Source organism: Pituophis catenifer, unplaced genomic scaffold, assembly GCF_029215685.1.
Source record: "Pituophis catenifer annectens isolate HBS135680 unplaced genomic scaffold, rPitCat1.0.hap2 SCAF_2, whole genome shotgun sequence".
In the NCBI taxonomy this organism is placed as follows: domain Eukaryota; kingdom Metazoa; phylum Chordata; class Lepidosauria; order Squamata; family Colubridae; genus Pituophis; species Pituophis catenifer.
The window spans coordinates 223,336,427-223,363,027 of NW_027256882.1; the positions used below are offsets into that span (position 1 = coordinate 223,336,427).

The 26,601-nt window shown below is 34.9% G+C and overlaps 1 protein-coding gene across 1 annotated transcript in view; it reads left to right on the forward strand.

The window, feature by feature from the left end:
• The first annotated feature begins 340 nt into the window (after positions 1-340).
• Positions 341-26,601, forward strand: part of PTPRD (protein tyrosine phosphatase receptor type D) — a 280,660-nt gene continuing 254,399 nt past the window's right edge. The window contains exon 1 of the mRNA XM_070935556.1: positions 341-425. Coding sequence (XP_070791657.1) covers positions 341-425 — 85 coding nt within the window. The remainder of the gene's footprint in view (positions 426-26,601) is intronic.

Genomic DNA, 26,601 nt, shown 5'->3' on the forward strand with positions numbered 1-26,601 from the left:
GGGAAATAATTATTTTTGTTTTGGACTTTTTATAAATGCTGTTAAAATGTACAGTTTTTAATTTATTTTGCAAGGCTAATCTTGATCTCCAGAGCATTCACTTTACCTTTATTGTTAATACTATGTTTTGTGGGTGAATTTGGAGGGGGAAAAGCAAAGCATTCTGAACGTTTGTCTTTCTCTTTCTCTCTCTCTCTCTCTCTCTCTCTCTGTCTCTGTCTCTCTGTCTCTCTTTTGTTTTATTTCTTGCTCCTCTCAGGCTTTGAAAGTTCTTCATCTGGAATTTCAGGTTGGAGATACTCGCAGTGGCTTCTAAGCCAGTGACCAAAGCTGTCGAAGCATGCTGGTGCCAAGCTGTCAGATGATGCACATAGCCAGGCCAATAGTAGTGCTCCTATGCTTCCTACTTTGTGCAGATGCTGAAAGTAAGACTGCTTTCTCTACTCTCTTTTTGTACCCCTATTGAATAAACCCAAAACAAAACCCCAAAGCCCTAGGCTGATCATAATGAACAGTTTTGTTATATTTTATTTATAGTTTTATACAGCATTGAAGAAAGTATACAACCAGCCATTTTAAAAGTTGGAAGAAAGGATAAAAAATAAATTACATGTAAACAAACATTTTCAAATATCACCAATGTTACAGTTTTCCAGTTTATTATGAACCTGTTGTAAATAATTGAATATATTATATTACACTGTTAAGCTCTAAGCTAAGAATAAATATCAAAGACCATGTTCAACACTGTATAAATTGCGATATAGAACTGTAAATGATTAAAAATTCTGATACAAAATCCTGTTTTGCATATGCAATAAATTTGTGAATTAAGTTGTAGCCTATAAATGGTTTTCAGTTTGAGTTGAATCCTATGTAGTATTTATTGTAAGGAGCAAAAATATTCTAGACATCAAAACATCCTCCCACAACTTGGTTAGTTACCCTTTTTCCAGACAGGAGATCAAATGACATTTCCAGTAAAAAAAGGTATTTTAATCTTTGCAGCAGTTACAGTACACAGGATTAATTCAATTTACTGTGAAGGAATAGTTTGTTGGCATATTCAGAAGGCTTCAGATAAAGCTCTTTGGAGTCCATCTTGAGGCACCGTAGGATTCTCTTGTCTCTCAGCCAGGGTTTAAAAAGGTTATCTACAGACTTCCTTCTTTAGTTTCCTTTGCTCTTATTCACTTGGAAATTCCCACTATTTGTGTGTGGTCGGTCATTTTTTATTTGTGTGTGATCAGTCATTTCAAGGAGTCAAGTGTAGCAAAATTGTAAGCCAAAATAAAACCTTACCTTACCAGAAAGCAAACATCACCTAGTTTTATTAGGCATTTTTCAATTCCTTGGATATTATTTTTTTTGAGTTTTGGAAAACAAAAAGTGCAATGTTGAGGCCAATTAAAATTCCAGGTCCTTTGTGTCTGTCACAGCAGCTGTTCCAATGTATTATTTCTAACAGCTGTTGTGGAATACACTATTTGAACAAATCAAGCAGAACTGACAAATCTGAGGCTGGGTTGTAGAGTGTGAAGACTTCTGTGTAATGTAGCACCTAGGTTCTAAGTCTAGGATTACTATTGAATTTGGGCAATTAACTTGCCAATTAATTAGAAGATGAGATCTCCTTTTTAATGAGAAATTCATTAGATCTGCTTTGTTTACACATGATCTTCTCCAAGCTGTATTCTTGCTTTTTCAATGAACAATGGAAAGATGTGGGGTGGGATAGGAAGCTGCTTGACTGAGTCTGTTGACACACTGGGAGGTAGACTTGTTTGTGTTACGGTAGGGCCACTTGATCAAGTGGCCTACCATATTTTCCTATACATATTTTCCTATATCTTTCCTGAAGTAGTTACTATATTAATGCATGCACTCTTTACTAGGACTTTATCATATTAAGTGGGAGCTTGTAAATCATTTAAAGTCTCTATAATAAAATAGTATTTTGTGAATAAATTATTAATAGAAATTTAGCATCCTGTTTGTAATTTTTTCCAGGAACTTTGATTTTGGAATAACTCCAAATATAAGCTGTCATAGGAATCACTTAAACAACTAAACTGAGGATTCTTTTTTTTTTTTTACAGTAGAAGTACAGTGGTGATCAATACACATTAAAGTTGGTGTTCAGCATAAGTAATTGTTGACCTGATCTCTAAAAATTAGGAACTATAATGTATAACTTATTTCATACATTTAATTAATTATAATGAATGAATATGCGGAGACTTAAATTTTGGCCACTCTGCCAAGATTGTCATTTTTACTTATTACTAATAATTTCCTGGAAGTCAGATATTATAATGTAGTTTGAAGCTCAGTTTTAAAGTATCCCTTCAAATAATGAAATCTATTTGATAGACTGAAACTTAATTTTGCATTTAACTACATAGTATTGTTTATAAATAAAAAAGTGTTCAGAATAACTTTGGATTTTTTTGGGGGGATTTTGGGGGGGAGCTCTTTCCCTGGTATAACAATGGGAAAGTGAATTAAATTTCTAAAAGAGCAAACTCTCAAATTGTACATGTGTATGGATCAATGACAGTAAAGAAATTGGGCCTGTTCCAGCTGTTAATGACCAGCTGGAATGCTTATGCTTAAGGTGAAACCAAAGACATTTTTAACACTTCTACCAGTATGTAATTATCTCTGATATAGCACATTTATGCAATTATACATTTTAAAAGTGGAGACAAAAAGGTAAAATTTATTCTTAAAGGGCTATTTTTAAAACTTTTTACTTTTCAAATTTTAAATGAGAATGTCATGAACTCATTGGATAAAACTTTGGAAAAATGAGAGTGAATTATCCTGCTTCTTTTAAGGAGGTTTAAACTTTGCTTATCGAATTATGTAGAATTTTTCTTTTTCTTTTTATCAGGACTTTGAATATAGAGAATATATTGTATTGAGAACCACCATCAGATTTAAACAGGAAATGCTATAATAAAGTACTTTAGGATTTTTATTTTCTTTGCAAGTTATTTTCAAAGTTTTGTTACATTTTATTAAAACAGCAAATGGTTATTATCTATTGTGAGTTCTGACAGGTTTTTGATTTTGGTAACATATTTTTAGAATAACACTAGTTGATAAAACTAGCCAATTTCAGCCTATTAGGTAGTTCTGGGTTGATAGTTTTTCATGAAATATTTCTCTGTGAAACAGCTTTCATTTATTTATTTATTTTCTTTGGTGGTCATAGGAATAAAAAACAGCTAGATCAGGCCAAATAATATTTTAGTCCAGATTTTTATTTCTCACAGTGGCCAAGTAGATATGTTTGATGTGATTACAAGCAGGAACTAGAAAAATATCCTCTTCTACACCTAGTATTTGGAGACAAGCTGGCCTCTGCTTAGAGATAATATTAGGTCTTCAAGACTAGCAGGTCAGTCATGAATTTATCTAATTCTGTTTTAAAACCATTCAGGTCATTGGCTAGCAGCATCTTTTGAGGTAATTAATTTCCCTAGTTAATTCATATAAATAAATGGCCTGTGTAAAGGGAGTATTTTTTCCCTTCTGTTTTATTATAACCTTTTTTCTTTGGAAGACTCCGACCTCTGTTATTTTGAGAAAGGAAAAGAAGTTCTTCTTTTCTGCTTTCTCCATATTTGGTTGACTTTATATATGTCAGTCATGTCTTTCCTCAGTTACTTTGTTTCTAAATTAAACAGTCCCAAACAATAGGTGACCAAGAAAAGTTGTCTGGTTAGTTGTATTGTGCAATTGTTCCAGCTCTATTTTATCTTCTATAACCATGATGGTGAACCTATGGCATGTGTAGCCATATCAGTGGGCATGCCAGCTCAGCCCTGGCATGATTTTCCAGCTGATTTTCGGGCCTTCTGGGCCCACCAGAAGTAGGGAAACAGGCTGTTTCCTGCCTCCAGAGGGCCTGGAGGGGGGGAGAAGGCTCATTTTTCTTTCTCACCTGGCTCCAGATCCTCTCTATGCATCTGGGGAGGGTGAAAACAGCTTTCTCCACCTCCCCAGGCCCCTTCCTCTCTAGGAGTCTCTGGAGGTTGGGGACGGCAAAAAAGTCACTTCCTGTCCAACCGGGAATTGGGAAATGGGCCATTTCAGGCCTTGGAGGGCCTCTGAGGGGGTGGGGAAGGCTGTTTTTGCCCTCCCCAGATGCATAGAGAGGATCTGGAGCCAGGTGAGAAAGAAAAATGGGCCTACCAGGCCATTGCTTGCCAGGAGCAGGGGGAAGTGGGGGTTGCACATATGCAGGGTGAGACGCATAGAATTATGGGTGTGTGCACGTGTGTGTGCGAACCTCCCCCGTGCCCCCCTCCTGGCACGCAATGGCAAAAAGTTTAGCCATCACTGTTCTATAACTACTCATGTCAATGCATTATGTACCTCTATAGTTTCCTGATGGTTTTCAAAGGCAGACCTCTGTAGAGGATATTGTAGTATAGTAGGTTACTAGGGTATGAGTGAACATTTTTACGTGTCTAATCCAGGAATGGTTGCGGATAGAACACAAGAGGGTGTTGTGCAAAAACCTTCCTGTCCATAATATCTGGTCTTCCAGAGGCACCAAGAGGAGGCCATGTCACAGTGCTATTTAGGGAAGTGTGATCCTATGCAGAACCAAAAATGAAGAGTCCCCAGAACCAGAGTCCCTAAAACCAAACAGCCATTTGATCTTATAAGGATTGAGTCAAAGTTTATGTTTCCCTATCCAGAACTCCACAGATACTTGGTCACTTCATGTTAGCCACTCCACAGCATGGAGTTAGCTACTATGTCACCTCATCCAGATATTCCACAGCCTCTAGCGACTGGGAAAGAATCCACTGCTGTGAAGTGGAGATGTTTGAGTGTCATCAGCCTTGACCCCATAATCAATGTTTGATGCCAGTGATTTCATAAAGATGTTAAATAAGATTAGATAGAAAATAGTTCCTTGGAGAACCATACAATATGAGTCCCTGGGTTAGATTTCTCTTTTCCTACGATCATTGACTGAAATTGTCATAAATGAAAGAGAAGAACCAATGTAACATCACACACACCCCACTCTTAGATCTCAAAATGATTCGAAAAGTTACTATGGACATGGTATAAAAAGTCACAGAGCGATTAAGGGCTAGAATTAATATACTACCTACATCCTGGTCCCACCAGAAGTCATCAGAAAAGATTGTCAATGCTGTTTCAGTGCTCTATCCCAGTATGAAATACATCCAGATAATCCTTTTCATCTAGGTTCCTCTGTAGTTGCAAGCATAATACCTTCTCAATAATCTTCCCGAAGGAGAAAGGTTGGAAACAAGACAAAATTGTCTATTATTATTGGACCCAATAAAGGATTTTTGAAAAGGGACTCTTTAAGGTCTAGAATTGCCATTCTCTCCCTCAAGGAAGCATTTGCCATCACTTACTGTATATCCAGTTGTATGATATCAACGAGGAGGGAAAGAGATTCTGATGCCACAAAATGAATTAAATTAATACACATACAATATTGAGGATCCTGTCTACTTCCTTCAGATAACAAGTTCATACTTATCCCAAATAACGACACCAGACATGCCCCAATCATCACCAAGGAATCTGCACAGCTAGTCTGCACTTTGAATCTGAGTGTTTTATCCAACAAATACCTAGAGTAGTTTTCACACCATCTGGTAGATGTTCCTCCAGTCCCTCCTTCTCTAGGAGTGAGTTACTGTGAGTTACAAGACCACCGGACAGCTATTGGTGGACAAGTGGAAAAATGATTACATTTTGCTGTTTTTATTGCAGCCCCTAAAGAAAGGCTCTTACCCATGTTCAGATGGATTGATTCCATATTTTTCTCCAGCATTGCTGTAGTCTAGCCATCTTCTCCTCATTTCATCTTCCAGAGCTCCTCAGAGAACAAGGGAAATCCATATAATCTATAAACAGAAAGAGGCTGCATCGGCATAATTTGACCCATGGACATTGATTCCTCCTTATTCCAGGCAATATCAAGATCCTCAAAAAACATTATTTTTCTTACACAAAAGACAGTAACACACAAGAAAAATAGAAACATGCATACATAGTACCTGTACTTTCTTCCAGTAGAAACAGCACAAAAGATATGGGTGGGAGGAGGAGAGAGAGAAATGGGGAAAGTGAAAGGAGCACCTGTATTGGATAGGGAAGGAAAGAGAAAAGGGATATCAAACCTGAATGCAGATGAGAGAACGGGATGAAGTAACCTCAGAAGTGGAAAGAAAATAGCATTGTTTAGGAGTTACAATAAGAATTCAATTCAAAATTGTATTTCTCCAAAACAGCCAATTGTCAGTTTAATATAGAAGACTTTCCATCAGTGAGAACTACATTTATTTCCATTTCCATCTATTCATGTAATAACTTGGCAAATATAAGATAATTTTTTTTTTTATTTGTTCCTATTTCTATACCACCCTTCTCCAAATAGGATTCAGGGCGGTGAAGAGCCAAAGTAAAAAAAGAACATACAAAATTTAAAAGCAGTTTAAAATAATTAAATATTTTGGCCGTAAATTAAAACAACCCAATTTAAAATCAATTTAAAATTTAACTTAAGCCAGCCCAGCTAGTTGAAATAAATGGGTTTTCAGAGCCCGACGAAAAATCCAGAGGTCTGTTATTGTATGTATCTCTGGGGAGAGGTTGTTCCAGAGGGTGGGCGCTGCCACAGAGAAGGCGCTCTCCCTGGGAGTCGCCAGCCGACATTGTCTGGCGGACGGCACCCTGAGGAGGCCCACTCTGTGCGAGCGTACTGGCCGGTGGGAGGCTATTGGTGGCAGAAGGCGGTCTCGTAAGTACCCCGGCCCTAAGCCATGGAGTGCTTTAAAGGTGGTCACCAACATAATACCATTCCTTCTCCTAATTCTTAGGTATCTTTTTTAAAAATAAGTGGGTCATTATGAATTTAAATTCCTTAAAATTGAATTTTAAAAACTTATTTGTAAGACTTGGATTTAAAAAAAAAACATTTTAAGATATTTAAATGAAAGACGCGGAAGTTAGAACTATCTCAATTAATCATATAATCAACAGCTAGCAAAAAATCTTAGAAGCAAAAGAGTAAATGGAACATTAACAGACTATCTGTTTTGGTGAGTGGCATCTAAAACCTAGTAAAGACGATATCAGAAATGTCTTGTATAGAATTCCATAATGAGTCACAACTCTTTGACACATAGTTGAGTGCTCAGTTATCAGCCAGGCAGCAGTAATTTTGTGTGGTACCTCATCCTCATTATCTTGTTTCATTGAAATATTACCTGTGAAAAAGCAAGACTCCTAAACAGGTTTTATTGTTTTTCAAATCAATAAAACCTGTTTAGAAGTCTTGTTTTTTCACAGAAAGTGTATATGTGAAGGCGGGGTGGTGGTGGTGGTGGAGTTAAGTGAATTCAAGCTATTCACTTTATTAACTTTTCTATATCAGAAAGCAAACAATAAACTCTTTCTCATATTGACAATTTTTTGAGTAACTTACTGAAAAATAGAAATCTGGTATGTACATGTCCAGCACAAAATCAGACTACATTTCCCCCTTTTAGCTCGTTGTCATATTTCCATCCGAATTTTGCGAGATACCTTTCCAGTTCCACTAAACAAGCTAGTAATAATAAAAGGCAGCTTTACATTCTGTAACAATACCTCTAAAACCATAAGACATGAACATGGCCTATCCCAGGTCCTTAAAAAGGACTTGAAAGGTGGCTAAATCCAGTCTGAATATCTGGCTGACTCTGACGAATCATAATAAGAGGAGAGTAATGACAATTTTTAAAATGTCAAGCCACCCCATAAATCATACATGTATTTTAGAATTTTTTAAGTTGTACCATATAAATGTACCATCAACATTTTCACTTCCTTTTCACCATTTTTTCTTCAAGTACTAGCATTTGTACCATTTTTGACATGTCAGAATTGTTCCCTAAACTCTCTGAAATTCTCCTCTTAGAGTTTCCTTATTTCAGTTCATCTTAAATTATTTCATTCTTTCCCCCCCAATGTTTAATTCTATTTACTATGCTAGAGACTTCTTATTTAGCCCTTTCCATTCACTTCCAAAAAGTTTCCATCAAAACCATTTTCATTTTTCTGTCTTTTATTGTTAATTGTTCCTTGCTCTTTAGTATTCTTTAAATATAACTTTTTTTTGTCCCAAAGGTGCTTTTTTTGGGGTGTGTGTGTCAACCATGACCTAGATGACTGAGAATCTCCATAGACATCTTTTTTTTTTTTTGTCTTTACACATTATAAAATTCCTTTTTACTATTTTTTCGGCAATTGTTTTCATGTATATCTTAATATACATGTGTTTGTATTTTCAGCCTCTTTCTTTGCATCATTTCATAAACTATCTGTGTTCATAACTTCTGGTATATAATTCTATGTGCTTCTGTGGCACACTCAGCAATTTTTTAAAAAAGTAAATCATTTGACATTATGTACACCTCTACAATCATTACTGGTCCCTGACACATGGAATGTTTGCTTATTAATTGAACAGACATCTAATCTAATACTACCCAAGTGCCATATCAACATATTCCTTAAATTGTCTTTTAGTCTAATGAAGCTTTGTAAAGCGTTAGGTAGTAAAATAATGTATTAATAATTTAAACCAATTCTTAGAAAAAAATGAACTTTGCCCAAACACACCATGGAAGCAGTTCTTGAGTGCTTCCATGAATCCTTTCCACATTATCTTGTCTTCTGAGTAATTCATTTGATTTGACAAAGCCACTGCAATTTTCTACAAATGTTTCTACAAAACGTTTTTTGAAAGTTTTCTAAAAATAATATGTATGTACAATGTTGTCAGGTTTCTTCATACCCTGCCCCAAAAATTAATATGGAAGATGCCCCTACTGCTTCCCATGCAAATAAAATTCAGCTGGGCAGAGCAGCTTAATTACTGTAGTGATTCAAGCTTCTTACCATTTTTTTCCTTAGTATTGGCAAAATGTTTCTTTTTACTTTTGCAATGCAAATTGTAGCTTGCTGTTCTCCTTTTCTGGGTTGAGGGAGTCACTAGGGAGCTAAATTTAATATTCTCAGAAAAGCATCAATAAAGATGAAATTTATGTAGTGTTCAGGAAAAGTAATTTATTGGATTTTTTTTCTTTTAAAGCATAGAACTTTGGATTTACGATTCCTCTTCCTGAAATTATCTCATCATCAGGGCTCTAATTTTCAAATAGCATGCTAATTACTAAGCATGTAGGAAAAAAAACCCTGACAAAAACTAACATGATTTGTTCAATTGTCTTAGTACATCAATCATTGAGGACATATTTTTTTCATGATGGCATAGTATATAAATACAGAATAAAACTAGGTCTGATCAATGATGGGCATAAAATCTTCTGAGTCAAAATTAACATCTTATGCACGTGAACATTTTCATTGATAACTGCACATTTTTTAAAAAATCATAATAGTTTTGTCTATTTCTGTTCTCCAATTTCTCCTGTAGTTTCTTTTTCATCAAGTAACAGTTTATGTATCATACTTTTTGACATTCAGTGAACAGCCCAACAGTCACTGTTGGTCACAGACTATTAAAATACTGACAGGCATTCTGGGAAGATCTGAAGAGGGAGTGGCTGAACTCTGGAAAACTATTTTATGAAATCTGACTCTACATCAGATTACACATCCAGTTCACATGAGAGAGTTTTCTATACCTATACTCTGTGTATCTTCAGTGCTTCTCTCCTAATATAGATGTAGAAGCCAACCAAAGTGGAGTAGTAGGATTGCCCAGTATACAGGTAGTCTTTGACATATGACCACAATTGACCCCAAAATTTATGTTGTGAATTGAGACATTTGTTAAGTGAATTTTGTAGCATTTTATGCTCTTCTTGCTACAGTTAAGTAAATCATTGCAGTTAAATTAGTAACACAGTTGTTAAGTGAATCTGGCTTTCCTATTGATTTGCTTGTCAGAAGGCTACAAAAGTGATCACATGATCTCTGGAAACTGCATGTTTGAATACCTAAATTCTTTTTGCTGAGTTCAAACCAGGAAATGTGAGAATAATAGTATACAGTTGCAAACACAATCCTGTGTTACTAATTTGTTTAATTGTTCAAAATTACAAATCAATTCCTGGATGTGATTTTTTTCAGTGGCTATTTTGTTCATATTCCTCAGGTTCATATATAACAGTTCATTTTTAAAATGTCCTTGTTGTGGTGTCCGTAGATAGGACAAAAGCACAGTATTTGGTACAGCAAAGTATGGAAAAGAAAGCTTTTGGAATATGGAACTTGCAAAGAAGCATGTCTCATAATGTCTTAAAATGAATTTGGATAGACATGATCCCATGTGGTTATATTAATATGTGCATTCCATCCATTATTCTCATTCCAATTTACTTATTCCTTTTAAAAAAAACTGCTTTAGAATTCTTCATTTCAGCTATTGATGCTTGTTACTTTTCAAAACATTTATAAATTGTAATCTCTTGTTTATTTTATTTTTTTTACATTAAGTAATATGATTCCATAGCTATGTACAGGACCTGGCATTGCACAGTTTTGTGTCCAGTGTTTTGTATTAGAATTTTGGAACATAATTTTAGTGCTACTCTGACAACTGACAAGTTTAATGAATTTAGTATTGATGGCAAAGTGAAGATGATGAAGAGATATAGAGAGTTTAAATAAAGATGGACAATGTGGCTGGAGAAATAAACATAGATTAATCCTAGGGATGAAGGCAGTAACAAACTTAAAGAAGATCATGAAAGATAAGGACATTTCAATGACAACAGAGATCAGAATAGTACAGCTGTAGGCTTTCTGTGGCAATATAAGTCTATGAAAGCTGAACACTGAGAAAGTGAGAGAAGAGAAAAAAAGATGTCTTTGAATTTATGGTTGTGAAGATAGTTAATAAAAGTGCTGTGAGCTGCAAGAAAAAACAACCAACAGACCAGGACCAAAATAAGTCTGAATGCAAAAGTTCTTACATGGTTTACCAGCAAACAGCCTGTGAGACATTACCAGAAGATGAAATAGATGGAACTAATGCCTTCTGACCAAAAGAGGGTGACTGTCAGCTCATTGATCAGATAGGAACAAAAAAGAGGGACAAAAATCTGAACCTTGATTTCACTATAAGTAGACTTTGCTTTTGATGCAGGTATTTTTCCATGCAGTTATTAGGAGCAGAGTTCAACCCCACATTGCTACCAGTTTTATCATGTAGCTATTATGTATTGATTGAAGCTGTTGGGTTCATTTATTTATAATATTCATTAAACAGGCTACAGAGGCGGAATAACTTACTGAGGAAGATTCAATTTAGGCAGCAAGTGGAAAAATATCAAAATGGAGACCTCTGTGAAGAGTCAACAAGAAGTGGTTCTCAAATACTAGAGACAATTCTCAAAATAGTTTTAAAAATGAAAGATACTTCCTATGCGAACTGGATGAGGTGAGGCATTCAAATGGAAAAATACAGGAGGCATGAATTGTACCAGACTGGAAATGGCAAAATTAAGTGAGAATTTGTAAAAGTTGGTGGGAATGGCAGAATTTCACAGCTGATACATAGACTGATCTATCTATCTATCTATCTATCTATCTATCTATCTATCTATCTATCTATCTCTAGATGTATGTATGTATATATAGGTGTGTTTATAAGTAAAAGTATAAGTAAATGAAGTTTTAATTCAGAATTCTGGAGACCAGCTTTAACTTATATTTAAAGAGATAGTAGAGCTCTTAATTTGCTGAAGAACGAATATCTCCCCAACCATTAGGTGATTATAGAACACCAAGGAACATCAGCTTTCTAGTGATGGCAACAAAAATCTTAAATATTTCAAACTCAGATCAGCCATTGGAAGATTTGAAAGGGCAATATTGTTGACAGTGTTATTTGAAATTTGTGAAATCTTGAGAAGAAAATTTAACTGAGAGTACCATTACTTATGATGCTTATTCTCAACCAATTATTTCCCTGCCTGGGTTGGATAGAACTTGAACTACACATGTCGCTGGTCAATTGATAAGCTTGAGATAAATTTGAGATCCCAGTCAATCTCTTAAGGAAGTATTCTTGATATCACTAGTTTTTGAGGAATATGAGAAAGTAACTTAATATTTCTTGTATTTATGTTATTAAAACAGACATTTTGAAATATTAGAATATTAGAAGAAAAATTGACTGTTTAAAATGACATTCCACTTACATTGAAATGTATTCAACTAGCGGTATTATAGGATGTCATATAATTTTATTTTCATTTGTCAGATTAAATATATTTACCGGTATTAATTGTATTATAATTTAACTTCATTTGTCAAGTTAAAATTAAAAGCTACTGAAATATGAAAATTGAATAACTGTTGCTTAGATTAAATGATTCATTGGGATTAATTTATATTCAGCTACAATTATTGAAAGTATTTAATTTTTAAAGTGTTTATTAAAAGCAGATGTAATCATCGTGATTATTAAACTCATTACACTAGTTTTACTGCATATTATAAACCACACTAATATTTAAGAATAAAGTAGACAGATTCTGCAGAGTGGCAGAATCTCCTTAACTTGGAGAAAAAACAATTAAAAAATAATTGTACCTAGTGTCTCATTGCTAACTAAACCAATAGTTTTTGAGTTGTTTCTCATCCAAAAGGTTATTCATAACTACGTTCTGTACCCGTCAACTTACAAAAACAATACTCTTCAAGGCCACATTCTAAAACTATGAAACTGGAACATACCTAATACATTACGAATTTGCTTCTGATTATTGTCCTAATTGGCATATTGATTAAATCAATAATTCATTAGACTGACCTCTTCCATAGCAAACAGTTGTTTTGTTTTTGTTTTGCAGACCTAGTATTGTAAGCTTTCATTTCAGTTATAGGCAGTTCGTCACTGCGAAATGGGGTTTCTACAAACATGAATTCACAGCCAGATGCTGTTTCTGGCATTCACTAAAGCAGCAGCAGAAGGATTATAGTAACCCATGGACATGTACTCTCTTGAAAACTGTTGCTGATCAGCTGTGCTTCAGTGAGCTAGAAACAATAGTAACTAGATTGTGGCTAATTAATCCTGACCCATACCAGGACTTTTTTTTGTAGTAGTAGTAGTATCATCAATCCTTTTTCTTTCTTTTTTGAATATTCAATCTTAAAATATTTAGTTGCTTTTTATCTCCACCCCATATTTTGCTGGCTTTCCCCATGATTCCATTGCTTCCACCTTTCTCAAGTTTTCCCCAAAATTGTATTTCCCACAATTTCCCCTCTAAGATCTGTAGAGAGAATTTGGGTTTTGATTCCCATTCTTTTGTGAATATTTAAGTTAGCTACCTCAGTTTTACTAATGGTATATAAAAATAGTAAAATATTGTGGAAGAGAAAAGAAACAGAACAATGTGAATAAGCACAAATTGCCTTTATATGCAGTAAATAAATTTTTGTTTGTTTTCATTAGCTGAAAATACACTGTAAAAGGTAGCATGGTTTTGAATACATCCAATTCTTTCTTGTTTTTTTACCCTTTATGTTTCGGGAATGTTCCTTTAAGACCAAGTACATAGAAATAAGCCAAGCATACTTTGTGCCCTCTATTTTCATCATTACAGCTCTCATAAGATATAGTTGATAAAAGGTTTATCCAACAGTACAAACATGACAAAACAAAATGCTTATCTTTGAGCAGAGCTTTCTAAGGATGCCCCTAAATAAAATAATTGTGTTAGGATTAGCCTCCAGACCCCTTTATCACCTTTATTGCTTTTCTCTTGATTCTTTCTAGGATATTGATAGCATGCACACTGTCAATCTGCTAACTTTCTCTCTTGGTTGCCTCCTCTGACTTTCCTTCCTCATTTCTGTTACTGAGCTCTCACCAATTCTGTATCATCACAACTTTCTATCCTGGTCACAAGTCCTTTTTATTCCTTACATGGCTCTTCTGGGCCTGTTGCCTTTTTCTTTTTCATCCCACCCCATCTGCTTTTTATCCCCTTCCCCACATTTTGCGGGCTCCCCCCCCCCCATGTTTCCATTGCTTCCACTTTTTTCAATCTTTTTTTCCCATTGTATTTCCCACAATTTTCCTCTCTTATCAATCTGTAGAGAGGAGTAATACCAGAAGGAGCAGGGGTGAAATCTAGCAGGTTCTGACAGTTTTGGAGAACCAGTAGCAGAAATTTTGAGCAGTTCGGAGAACTAGCAAATACCACCTCTGGCTCGTCCCAGAATGGGGTGGGAATAGAGATTTTGCAGTATCCTTCCCCTGGAGTGGGGTGGGAATGGAGATTTTGCAGTATCCTTCTCCTGCCATGCCCACCAAACCAAGCCCACCAAGCCACGCCCACAGAACTGGTAGTAAAAAAATTTGGATTTGATCACTGAGAAGGAGCATTATTTGGTTTTGATTCTTCCTTCTTTATTTTATTTTTTATTGTTAACGATTATCTGTTGATTGATATTCTTGTACAACCCGATCAAGAGGTAAGAAGCAAATGCAGTATTGAGGAAAACTCTTGCAGCCCTGAATTGTCTGTCCCTTTTTTTCTCTCTCTGCCCCGATTCACCTCTTCATTGCTTTCTGTAAGCGACGGGTTTATACTTCTTATATCATGTAACGAGGTGGGAAAAAAAGAGAATAAGGGAAGATTGCTATTCTCCTTTCCGCTGCTGGCTTTCAAATTATTTCTACTGATCATGAAATGAAGAAATGTACTGACTTCACGGTTATTAATAGGATGATAGGGGTGTTGATAATCAAATAAATTTAATTTTCCACTTCTTTCCTATGAACCCCGTGTGCATATTCCCAGGTTTCCACTAGAAGAAACGAAAGATCAATGAAAATCTTGCATGAAAGGAAGTGGGGTGCATGTATGCACATATGGCTGGAAAGTGAGAGAGTGAAATCAACTATTTAAATTAAATTTGTGCAATAGACTGAAATGGGGGGAAAACATCATTTGTGGTATTCATAGCGTTCATATACTTTACAGCAGCGGTTAAAGTGTTAAGGTAGGAGCAGAGAAGGGTCCTAGACATGGTAGCCACTAGGTATCCTTGGCTACATGTTCCTTCTAAGTCCAAATTAATATCAGGCTCTTCAACAAGCTGGCTGATTTAGAAAAAATAAACCCTGCTTATGGCATCATAAATTGATTTTAGGTAAGTACAGTACATAAAAAGTGGACTCTGCAACCATGCAGCTGCAGGGGAACAATATTGTTTCTCCTAATTTATTAATTCTAGTCCTTTACTGTATTAATCTTACTGCAGACAATATGTATTGGAAATGGAAATAAAATAGCACTCTAATTTCATACCTTCATTTTATTTTTTTCAGTGATTTCACCTCTGAAATGCCATCCATTATCTCTCTGAATACTAAGAAATAATAAAAACACTGAAAATATATAGTAACATTAACAACTGACCTCTGCTCAGTGGGGCCATGTAATTGAGTTATAGCATTTATGAAGAAAATGGATGTTCAGTAGATTTGGAATTTAAGTGTGGAAAAGTAATAAAGCAGCTGCTGAAATACTAGAATTGGGAAAAAGGAATTATTCCTTTCATCTCCTTAGGCTGGTTACTTTTCTTTGCTATAAAAAATTTGAAGAACTGTTATAACACATGTAAGTAATTTACTTTTGATGATGGTGACTTAATTTCATTGGTGAAATCAATACTGTGCCATAAAGGGGAATTCATAGTAATCACATAGAGATTAAAAAGAAAATATTAATGTAATTAGCTGGGCCTTTTAGAATGAGGTACTGATAATAAAAATGATTTTGAAAGTTTTCATTATTCTTTTAAACCATAACTGCAACCTTTAAAGTACCGTAACTCGAGTGAGCATGCATTTTTCTTTTAATAAATTAAGAATTGAAAAAAACAAATATATGCAGAACCTCATTCATAAATATAATGGCAAGGGATAGGACAGCACTATTCTTAAAATGTCCATTCCCAATACTGCCTCATACTTTTAAAAATACAATTAAAAATAAGGAAAATAAAAGAAATCAGTGGGCAGACTCAGCTCAGCAGATATGTGGGAAAATCTGTTCAACATCCAAAGAACAAGAAGAATGTGTTCTTTTAAAACCTGTTTGGCTTTTAGGACGGGGGGGGGGGGGAATTCTTTCAAACTAAGAATTTTAAAGGAGTTTTAATCTATTTTAATCTATACTAAGCAGGAAAATTTAATTGAATCTTTTACATCTGATAATTTAAGATAAAATTTCATATGTGCAGTCACAGCTTAATGGACAGACTGAATATAAAATAATCTCCTTGTCTATCTGATTTTTATATTTTCTGTTTGCTTTTGGTTCAAACAATAAACGTTTGCTGAAAGAAGAGAAATGGCTGTGCACTAGAAAATGCTTTTCCTTACTATGTTACATGAAGGAAGAGTTGGATATATTAAGAGAATTGATTAATTGTTTGTTTGATTGATGGTAAAGTTGTCAACAATATGGATAGATTTTCTCCATGAAAATCTGTCCCTAACCCGGTATTTCAGGTCTTCTAGTGGTATATTTACCACCATTGTAACTGAGTCTATCCCAATGGTGGCTTTCTACTGGTTTGCCCCGGTTCAGGTGAACCGGTAGCAGCAGCAGCAGGAGGCTCCGCCCACCCGCCCGGACATAATCACGGATGCTCTGTGCATGCGCAGAAGTATGCACGCGCTCTCTCTCAAAGTTCCGAACCAGTAGCAACGGTAAGTGAAACCCACTATTGGCCTATCCACCTTGCTGCTGGTTATCGTTCACTTTCCTTCCAGGTCAGGCAACACATAATAGTTAATTGCATGCAATAAAATGCAGTAGGATTACTTAGTAGGCATGTATGGTAAGAGGTAGGGTAAAGAATGAAGCTTCTAATAAATGGTTATTTTATGATTAGACATATGCAAAAATAGATATAAAACATGCTTTCAACATTCTGAGTAGCTCACCTTATTTATTTTTTTTATTTTTTTTTAAATCATTGGTAATGGAGATAGGCTGTGTGGTTCATTTACTCTAAGACAGCCTCTAAACACATTTTAAAATCTATCATTTAATATTCATTTATTATTCCTTCAAAGCTAGGTATAGTAGACAACTATTACTTGTGATTAAGTATTATTTATTCATTTAAGAAAAAGTAGCCATTATTTATGCAGTTTACAAGCTGGCATTATTAAATCAGGGTATGGATATTGGAATGATTTAACCAAACAAGTATTCTGCTGAAGCATTTGTTGTATTGGTTAAAGCCTCTTAGAGATTCTGACAATATTCTGAGCTTTCAGAAAAACTCTGATAGATGATATAGAGATGTCCCTATAATAGAATAGTGAGAGGTTTTTCATTAATCCTTTCTGACAGTGTAATTTAAATTTTGGCTTGTGGAATAGATACCTTCTGAAGGTTCTGGTTTTTGACAATATTTTGCCAGTATCTGGGTAACAGTATCTCGCATGCTAAATTACTTGTGTCACTCCAGCCTAACTGACCATAGCTTCTTATCTTACCTACCTAGACATTCAGATTTTTCTTTCAGAACTTTATAAAAATAACCAATTTTTATTACGGAAAATTGATATAAAGTTCTTTTACTCTTCCAAATCTCGGATGAACTAGATACTAGTGGCTGTGGAAATTAAATCATTTTAAAAACATTCTATATATTTCTTTTTTTCCCTCCTGTGCCTCCTGAAATGTAACAGAACAACCTCAAGCAGGTTCATTCATAATTATCTCTTTATTGACATATCCCATAATATTGTTCCTTTTGATTCCATTATAGTGGCATCAGTTTTCATTAGAGTACCTTGGTGACACATAGGGCATGGGCATAGTTCAGCATGAAGCAGTGGTTGTGAAGGAGGAAAAGGATGAATCTATCCCTCTTTCCATTGGTAGGGAAGTTACAGGTAGTCCTCGCTTAACAACCATTAGCGGCTATTTGAAGTTACAATTGATCTTTCCATAGCTACTTATGACTTGTTTTAAAATTCTGATGGACGTACTGCTTGCATGATCACATTTTTAGTGTTTGGTGCTTGCATTTATGACTGTTTACAGAATCCCATGGTCATGTGACCATAATGTTGGGTAATGTCAGTTTCCAGTGTTTACATTTTATTTCCAGGAAAAAACACCCACTGTGGAAAACAACCCTCCACATAGTCACCTAATTGCATCTTGGGTACTTGACAATCAGCTTCCATTTATGGCTGTTGGCAATGCCTGCAGTCAGATGACCACAATTTTTGGCTGTATTTGCCAGTTTCCAATGTTTACTTCTAGAAGTAAATGACTGTAGTATTTGCTTAACAACCATGGTACTTGCTTAATGACCTCTGCAGAAAAAGTTTATAAACTTGGGTACAGTCATTAGTGACCTGCATAATGACCACAATGCCTTACAACCATAATTCTGGGCTAAATTCCAGAGGTAGTCCACAGGTACAGGACTACCTGCATTCCAGTCTTAGGAAATTAGGGGAAAAGTAGTTTTTGATGATAGGCCTATATTATGCATTTAATTCATTTCACAACATAAGGCTCTGACTGATATGTCAATATGTAAATAATGAAAAAAGGGAAAATATATATTTTTAATCCTATACCATTTTGTGATTACAGTTCTCTTCGTTATATTTGTTTAACTGTTTTTTATTTGAACTTTTATAAATATCAGTTTTCAAAAAATTCCCAATTGTTAAATAATTGAGGGAATAAAATATTAGAAAAATGTATTTATTTAGAAAAGATATGCCCGTCTTACTTTCATAGCGGTGGGTGGTAACAGGTCCGGAATTTGACTGGAAAGAGAAATCTAGTTTTTCAAGACCCCCTGAGACTATGCATCTGCCACTTTCTTAACAGCTTTTCCTAAAAAGGGGGGTTTGAAGACTGGATGAAAACTGTGTAGTAGTCTTTGATCCAAAGATAGTTTATTGAGAAGAAGACAGGCTGCCACGTTATTTAAAGGAGCATTCAGCACTGTTTAGACCCAACTACATGACACTCACAGAAGGCATTGAGCAACTAGGTGGAACATAAGTTTAAAACAGGAACCAGAGCTTTCATTTCCAAAGAACTTGTCTACTTCCCGAAGGCTAACTGAGTGAAACTCAGTACAAATATCTGGACAAGATTGTGCCTTTGTCATTTCCGTAGGACCTGTTCTACTAAAGTCAACTCTGAGCAGAGTCTTTGTCCAACATTGTGTCTTCTTCACAATGAACCTGCATGGGCTCTCCCAACCTCTACATACAAAGAAGGGATATGGTCATCCATAACAGGGCTAGTAGGGAGTTGTCTAGCATAGAAGTATGCTTGCTTTGCCACTTTTTTTTTCCCAACAGGCAAGTTCCAATAAAGGCTTCTTCAAAATTCCTATAGGCATTTCTTGTGACGTTCCATCTCCCAGAGCATTTCAGAAAACCTGTGAGCTCTATAGGATTCCCAATCATAGATTCCACAGAAGCACAATTTTATCTAAAGCCCTTGTTGCACTCATTCTAGGCAATGATTAAGGCTTCAGCCAGAACATGCAATAGAGCTTCAGGAATAACCACAATTTGCTTCTGGAACCTTCTAGAACCTTACTGGCTCCATCAGTTGCCTGAGGCACTGAAAAAATGACTTATGGGCGTTTTTCACACTTATGACCATTGTAGCATCTCCATGGTCACATGATTTACATTCAGATGCTTGACAACTGACTCACATTTATGACAGTTGCAATGTCTCACAATCATACGATCTCCTTCTGCAATCTTCTGACAAGCAAAGTCAATGGGAGAACCAGATTAATTTAACAAACGTGTAATTAATTTAGGAACTGTAGTGATTCACTTAACAAATGTGGTGAGAAAAGTCTTAAAATGGGACAAAACTTACTTAACAAATTTCTCACTTAGCACCATAACTTTTGGGCTCAATTATGGTCATAGGTTGAGGAATACCTGTATTTCCATTCAAACAGAATTTTATATTTAATTGCATTTCATTGCTTGGTATAATAGCACTGCAGATATTTTACTAAATTACGAAGTTTTACTTCTTAGATTGGTAGTATATTTTCTAATTTCATTTTAATGTCTTACATTAAGTCAGAAACATGTAAAATTTCCTTAGCTCTCCTTAAATAGAGGAGAGCTAAGGAAATTTATTTAATAATCCTTTATTTTCTCTTAAATAGTTTTTGATGACGCATCATATTGTTCAATTGACCACTCAGCTTACCGACTAAACTAAAATATACAGTTATTACAACTGTGAAAGAATGAGCACTTATGCTATTATTTATAAATATTTCCATTGCATTTAAAGTGATAAAATGATATAAAATTTCATTCAATTTTCTGCTCTTAAGGCTCATTAAAAACATGAATCTTCTGATTGCAGAGTAAACAGCAATAATTCTTATTATTTATTTTGTTATATTTATATATTTAAGAACATTTATATGGCTACCCAACTCATTCTCAGTGACTCCAAGTGGCTTACAAAGATAAAAACCCAAAATAAGAAAAAATATTTATAAGGTGGGGACTGGTCAGAACTCCCTTCCAGGCATTGCTGGTATCCACGGAGATGGCCTTGACTTGCTCAGCCAGAATGCATCTTGTTATGACTGAGGAGTAAATTCCTTGGTGCAGCTGTGAGGCGTGATTTCCCATTCCCTGCCTGTGGCAACTTGGGAGCAGGTCAGGGAAGCTTCATGAGTTGACATTAAGATTGACTCTCATAGATTACAATATTCCATCAATGCTTTAGGACTATTTTCTCTTAGTCTGGTTGACTTTCTGGAGATTTAGTACTTCTTATTTGACATCTTATATCCCTGTCAGTCCAGAGAGGCTTAGCTTGATTCTTATCAGAGATCCCAGAGAGTTCAATCCCTTCACCTGGGATCTATGTCTCCTTCTTGCATAAAGTTAGCCCAATTCTTTGGTCCTTGAAGATTTTCTTCACGTTGAGTTGGACCCTCCTTCACCCTAACCTCAAAAAATTTCAGCTATGTTCCCATCATAGTTCCGTCCACCTGGGGACTGATTCTGCTTTTGCCAGAATCTAGCACACCTAAGCAGTGTGGATAATTCAATTCCACCTTGCTTATATCCTTCATCTTTACATTCTATCTCTCTTCCTTCTTCTTGGTTTCTCTCCAAGTGATCTTCTTTTTAAATCTTCTGGTTGTCTCCTTCTCTTTCATTCCAGAAAGATCTTTTTTTCCTCAGCAAGGGTAGAGTTGAGAACTGTTGGGAAAGGCTGAACAATTCCTAACCATTGCACTTAGATAATGATGTTGATTCCTTGTCTAAGAATCAGGAGTTAGTCTTGAAGTGGCAGAGTGAATATTGAGAGTAGTTAATTCACTATAGATCCCTATTAGTTTGCATCTGTCACTAGAATTTTCTACACTAGAGCCTAAACCTGCTTGAATCCCAGAGTAAACTAAATCCCTTTCTGGAAAAGGGATAAAGTGGATTCTACCACTTTAACCATGCTAATGGCCTTGTGGATTGTATGGACCAGGTTTACTATAACTGCTGATTGGTTGATTTTCCCCACCTACCTTTTATTGGAAAAGCAAATCCCAATCATTTTCCTTTCTCTGACTGAAGGAGAACTGTGTTATCTGTGGGGAGAAATGTAGAGTTTAGTAGACGCTTTTCCAACTATCAATGTTTACTAAAAGGAACACATTTTTTTGAGCTGAAGCTCACTTCATCAGATACATACAGTGACTAGACTGATACAGCAATTAAATTGAATGAAATGGGAGTGGGAGAAGAGAAGAGAAGTTGGGTATGTAGATCCAGGTTACATGGAGACAGATTACAAATGTCATTAACAATTCTAATCCATTAAATCATTCTCAAATTGCCTGAAGCCTTTTGATGTTCTCCATTCTCTTACTCAGGGCTGTTAAAGTCTTGTTTTTTTTCCAAAATAACCATTTGAACTCTGCCAGACAATATCTTGGCAGGCTGAAAGACCATATGAGGCTGTCTTTAATCTGTCTTTGTATACGTGGGGTTTGTGATGGTGCTGTTTGTGATGGTATAAGATGTAGAGAAAAGTAGACATCTGAGTTTGTGGCAAAAATTTGGTTCCTATGTTAGTATCACTGTTATTTTTTCTTACTTCTGAGAATTGGATTTTGCATTGAAGAGCTTCAATTATATTCATATATCTGTATGTCCAAAATGCATTTTTCAGGTTTTATTATAGAAGGAATCTGAGAGCAACCTTTTTTACCCGTTACTTTGAGCTAATGCTTTTAATAAAATGAATTGGTTGGATTAGATTTTCTGATTTTTGGCTACCAGAGTAACAGATTACTTCCTACAATGTCTATATTAAGAAGTATTAATATGATATTTATTATTATTTCCCCTAATACTTTCATAATTATTGTTCAGTGCTACATTTCATTGAGGGAAATTATCTAATGTAAATTTATAGCATGCATATAGTAAATAATATATAACCAATTAACTTTTGCATTAATCATTTCCTCTCCTAAATTTATTTCTAAATTTTACATGTTGCTATAGAAGTGGTTTTTTCAATAAAACAAGTATTCTTCACCTCTATGGATTTATGATTATATAAGATTTTAAATCAGAAGCAGTATTGGATTTCTGCTCTTTAGAACAATTTTTAATTTTACTATTTTCTGTGTCTAACCTCTGAGAAAATTTAGTATTGTAAATCAAATATAGAAAACACCTTCTCTATAAATTTTTACAATTTCTTAGTTTTCCAACATATTTCCGTATACAAATCTGATAAGAATGCAGATGTTCATATTAGGGATTCTATTATATCCTCATTCAACATTTAGTTTGTGAGAAAACCTGTTTGGTATGAAAATATTAAACATGGTGCCCTATTATTCTGATCGAAACTGCAGCCACGTGTTGCTGTTAGGATAAATCATTTATCCTACCTCTATATAATTGACATTGAGATTAAATTCTGTGCACTGAATTTTTCATATAGATATACACCCAACAATTATTTATTGATGTATTTCTTAATATGGTATCACCTTTGTTTGGCCATAGAGGCTGTCACAGTTTCTTACCTCATACACTTTTAGTAATAGGAAGTGGAAATAAAAGATTAATCAGTACCAAGGATAAGATTAGAAAGATTTGTGTATTGCCTAGCAGTTTTCCTGTTGGCATAGAGATCAAAATCAGCAGAAATGATTTCTATTTGGCTTCACTACATGCTTTTTTTCTCCCTACAGAGGGAGATAACACTATTGTTGGCATAACTGAATACAGTGTCTATTCTAAATACCAGATATGTTGTGTTCACCATCAGCAGTTTTAAGACAAGCATTCTGTAACACGGTATTAACTAACACTATGTCCAACAAATTTTCAGTAGCACTGTTTAAAGTCGGGTTAGCATATATTCTTGGATCAAATACACGTGATCCTTTATTGTGGACTAAATGGCTCTGTGAATCTATAGATGTGTGGGCTCCAGTTAGCATCTTAAATTTATGTAAACTATAGAGAAAAATAAACTCAGTTATTTTCATGCCAGCTTTTATTATTTTTAGAAATAATTCAATGTGGTAAACATACATAATATTCTTTCCTCCTCCTATTTTCCCCACAACAAAAACCATGTGAAGTGGGTTGGGCTTCACAGAGGGTGACTGGTCCAAAGTCACCCAGCTGGCTTTCATGCTTATGGTGGGATAGGAGGAAGACGCCTCCTGGTTTCTAGCTTTATGCCTTAACCGCTATACCATGAAGCCAGCCACATAGAATCCTCACTGTCCTGAAGCAATTTCATCGGCAGCTCTTTCCTATAATAAATGAGTATTCATAGTATTCATTAGAAAGCATTACTTGCCTGACTAATGTTTGTGTTTGTAAAATGGAAATGATGGTGAATTAAAGTACCGTTGTCCACTCCTGCCCACCTAGCAGTTCGAAAGCATGAAGATGTGAGTAGATAAATAGATGCCACTTCGGTGGGAAGGTAACAGGATTCCATGAACCTTGGCGTATAGTCATGCTGGTCACGTGACCTTTTGGACAATGTTGGCTCCCACAGCTAAGAAACAGAGAAGAGCACTGCCCCCTAGAATTGGAGATGACTGGACAGGGGAAATTGTTACCTTTATTGTTGAAGAACCCAAGAAGTTGTTTTCTATTGAGTCAGATCTTTGGTCTTTTTATCCATTCAGCCCAGTATGATGATGTCAGAGATTTCACACACACACACACACACACACACACACACACACACACACACATATATATATATATATATATATATATGAAACTATGTACATATGTACATGTAACTAACATATGTATATATGTATATATGTATATATGTATATATGTATATATATATATATATATATATATATATATATATATATATATATGTTAGTTACATGGATTTTTGCACAAAAATATATATTTTAGTTGTAGTCTAGACAATTATACTGAAAGTGAAGAATAAAAGAAAAAGTAACTACAGTTGCATTCAGGCTTTCATCAATCACTCTAACAGAACCACTTTTCTTTCTCTTTTAATATAAAAATAATATTACATTGTACAATTGGTTGGTTTTATTTCATTATTTTCAGGCTGTTTCTCTCAAAGTTGCCTTCAGCATTTTCCTCTATTTTCATATTTGCTTCAGGCATGGGAAGCCATTAATGGACTGTGGATTACAGTTTGAGAGTCAAAGTTTTCTATTATTTACATATTATACAAACACACTGTCTGACTCTCTAGAACTTTATTCCAATTATTAAACAAGAAAATTGATTTAATTTATGATGAAAGAGATGTGGTTGGGAAAGGCAATCACAAAATTAGATAACGAATAAATAAAAAAATGATTTTAATATAAACTGAAACAACAATAATGCATAAGTATATCTACAGCATACAACTGTTAAAATGTTACCACTGCATAGAAATTATTGACAATAATAGTTAATGGTAAATATAATTTTCAGTACTTTAGTTACTATATTTTGTTCCAATTAATCATTTTGAATTAATAAATATTCCCATTCATTAATTGTGATGGTAGTAAGCATAGTATCAGGTAATTAAGTACTTTTCATAAACATAATAATAGCACTATTTCAGAGCAGAGATATGTTCATTTTTTTTGTTTTTCTGAAAAATAATTCCTTAATAATCTCATACCCCTTCTAATATGCCTGTTTTTTCAATTTTATTATTAATCTGATTCCTAAACTTCAGCAGAGTTGTTATCAAGACAAGAAGTGGTTTTGTTAGGAGACAGCAACAGTTTTGCAAGGCAACTGACTCTTTTGAACGAAAACCAAATCTTGCTTCTATATGTGGTGAATCATAAGACAAATAAAAAATAGAGCAAGTTCAGTCTATGGTGAAGGATAAAGGTAAAGGTTCCCCTTGCACCAATGTGCTAGTCGTTTCCAACTCTAGGGGGTGGTGCTCATCTCTGTTTCAAAGCCGAAGAGCCAGCGCTGTCCAAAGACGTCTCCATGGTCATGTGGCCAGCATGACTAAATGCCAAAGGCACACGGAACGCTGTTACCTTCCCACCTTCCCAAAGGTGGTCTCTATTTTTCTACTTGCATTTTTTACATGCTTTCAAACTGCTAGGTTGGCAGAAGCTGGGACAAGTAATGGGAGCTCACCCCGTTACGTGGCACTAGGGATTCGAACTGCTGAACTGCCAACCTTTTGATCGACAAGCTCAGCGTCTTAGCCACTGAGCCACCATAAATAGTCCAACATAGATGCAAAGTTCAACACAAATGATACTGTAGCATTCTACAAAAGACAAATAATGCAAATAGGAATAGTTTCATGTTTTATTACTAATATCACCTTATATTAACTGCCTATTAAAAAACAAAGCAATTCACTTGCATGCATTATAGACAAAGAAGAAGCAGCTCTCAATCTAAATTAGATATATAATGATGTAGAGAAACAAGTACCATATGAATGGTATCTCTTGTGCTCGCTAGAAGCCACTTTGCAAAACTAAAATTCCCCAAGGAGTTACATGGCAGGATTGTAGCTTTTAAAATAGAACCACACATATTTCTTTAAATAACTAATGCACTAATTTCTTTATATGCCTCTGTTCTTAGAAATAATAAAACTAATTGGAATTGATATTGCCATTATTTCTGTTTAACATAGTTCTGATTTTACATAATATCATAAATGATTAAGACTTTTTTTTAAGTGGCAAAGAGTTTAGAGATTTTAAATGTTCCATACATGAGACACAATTGCATTTTGATTTTACAAATACAGAGATTAATGGAAAAATGAAAGAGAATTATATTAGACAAAATAATCTTCATTTGGTCAATAATAACACAAAATAAACTGGAAGACAGACAAATAGAAAGTACAATGCTACAACAATGGTCCAAAAATGTTCCCACTAGGAGAAGGAAGTAGTAAAATTAATATATTATGTATGACACAAAAATTGTATCTCTAAGATCAGAGTAGTTTGTGTACTACCGTATTAACACTGAACGTATTTTAGTCT